Here is a 2,115-nt window from a genome sequence, read left to right on the forward strand (position 1 = left end):
ACTTTGGGGACCTCGTATGTATGGCATGAGTCTGTCTTTCGCCGTCGGTGTGCGTCGTATTGTTTTGATCGGACGTGTCATTGAGAGGGAGATGACACTACCTTCTTTATCATCTCCAATGATGAACACAGAAATTTCACATTTTTCAGATCACCATCAGTATTATATTCCTCGAAAGACAAGGAATTATGGAATTTTGATATATAGTAGGCTCTTGCAGGGACCTCATATGATCAGTCATGATCACGTTTTTGGATTGTAGCTTCTCATTCCATGAAATTAACCACATATGTGCAAATATTTGTACATAACTTTCTTTCTGTTTCATTTTCATAAATGCTAAGCGAATCCATATAGAAAAAGGAGGTCCCAATTGGATAAATCCAACTAGCTAGCCTCTTCAACTCGATCATCAGATATATGCTGCAGGATAATGATAGATACGCATGAAAAATTAATGACACAAGGCTCACAACAGTTAAGAGAAAAACGATCGACAAAAATACACAGATGAAACAAGATAAGAATGTGAAGCCGTACAAAGGACACGTCTTTTTTTAATTTTCGAATGCATAGATTCGAAGTTGTACATTCAAACTTTAATTTCTGTAGTTTGTCAAAAAAAAAAGAACTTTAATTTCTGTAGTGCATCCAATCGTTGTCAAGAGATGATATATCAATTTGTGAAATATCTTATAAAACATTCTTATTTTCCTTCACTTTCAGAACACTTTCGTTTCTATCTTATTCCAGAGCTAGCTACAATAAATCCCAATCCACTCCATTCCATCGCCTATATAAACACTTCCAAGACACCCCAAAACTCACCACAACAAAACCTCATCAAGTATAACTACTACTGAACCATATTTCTCTTGCGCATTCCACATTTATCAGTTAATCGGCATTGCATACTTTGCCTAGCTTGTTTGATACATTGTCGTATCCGGCCTTACTGAAAGACAGCTAGCTTGCAATGGAAGCGGTGACAAAGATGGCGTCCGAGAGACCAGTGGTGATCTTCAGCAAGAGCTCATGCTGCATGAGCCACTCAATTAAGACCTTGCTTTGCGATTTTGGGGTAAACCCAGCAGTGTACGAGCTGGATGAGATGCAAAGAGGAAGAGAAATAGAGCAAGCTCTTAATTCAAGGCTCGGATGCAATCCATCTGTTCCGGCTGTATTCATTGGTGGTGAGTTTGTTGGCGGAGCCAACGAGGTCATGAGTCTTCATCTCAAGCGCTCCTTAATCCCCATGCTTAAACGCGTCGGTGCATTGTGGGTTTGATCGATCAATTTAATCATCATCAAGTTAACTAATTAAGCACGTGCTCATTAAGAATCTTATTTAGTCATGCATGCATAAGAGATATACGAGTGCCGGATGATAATATATGGCATATAGAGCCTGTGAGAGTTTTCCAATAAGGCTACTATTGCTACTTACAGTAATTAGTATCAAGTACTCTTACTAGCTTGAAAGGGTTCTTATAGCTTTTTTGTAATCCATTATAATGTAGCACACTTCGTGTTATTTTCCCAGACACGTCGAAAGGGTTGATCGATGTTTGTTTTCAACTCAGTATTGGTGCTTTTCTTATATTAATATATGATATGTTAACCAAGTTAGACAGTTAGACTACATTTTTCATGTAATGTAGATAAAAATTAAGATTGCATTCGACTTGTGCATGCCTATGAAGGCTAGGATACTCAATCTAATTAAAGTAAGCGAAGGAATTACCTGAATTACAAGTTGATCGCCATCTCCACTCAACCGTTTCTCATCAGGATCAAATTAAATTGATATGACATTGCTAGCTCATTATCGATCATATATAGCAGACAGACTCCATTATGATCGATGTGTTATGTGTAATCAAACAAATGGATGTGAAATTAGCTATTAAGCCTAAAAGAGGAACACTAAATGAATTGGTAGCAACACTTCATTTCGTATAATTAGTTAAAGGGAAAAGAACACAAGATTTGTAACGTGAAGAAGTTGCGCAAATCGCTATACCAACATTAATCACGCAATGAAACAAATGATATCTAATTAAGATTTTCATTCTGTTTAAATAATAATATTTTAAGGTACGTACATATAAGACG

The 2,115-nt window shown here is 36.8% G+C and overlaps 1 protein-coding gene across 1 annotated transcript; it reads left to right on the forward strand.

The window, feature by feature from the left end:
• The first annotated feature begins 845 nt into the window (after positions 1-845).
• Positions 846-1,537, forward strand: LOC126791216 (monothiol glutaredoxin-S2-like). Its single transcript, XM_050517636.1, has one exon. It carries the CDS (start codon positions 977-979, stop codon positions 1,286-1,288), a length of 312 nt encoding a protein of 103 aa, XP_050373593.1. The 5' UTR covers positions 846-976; the 3' UTR covers positions 1,289-1,537.
• Positions 1,538-2,115: the final 578 nt, after the last annotated feature.

Source organism: Argentina anserina, chromosome 4, assembly GCF_933775445.1.
Source record: "Argentina anserina chromosome 4, drPotAnse1.1, whole genome shotgun sequence".
NCBI classification, from domain to species: Eukaryota; Viridiplantae; Streptophyta; class Magnoliopsida; order Rosales; family Rosaceae; genus Argentina; species Argentina anserina.

Coding starts and splice junctions, on each gene's coding strand:
- LOC126791216 (XM_050517636.1), top strand. CDS start 977: ATGGAAGCGGTGACAAAGATGGCGTCCGAGAGACCAGTGGTGATCTTC.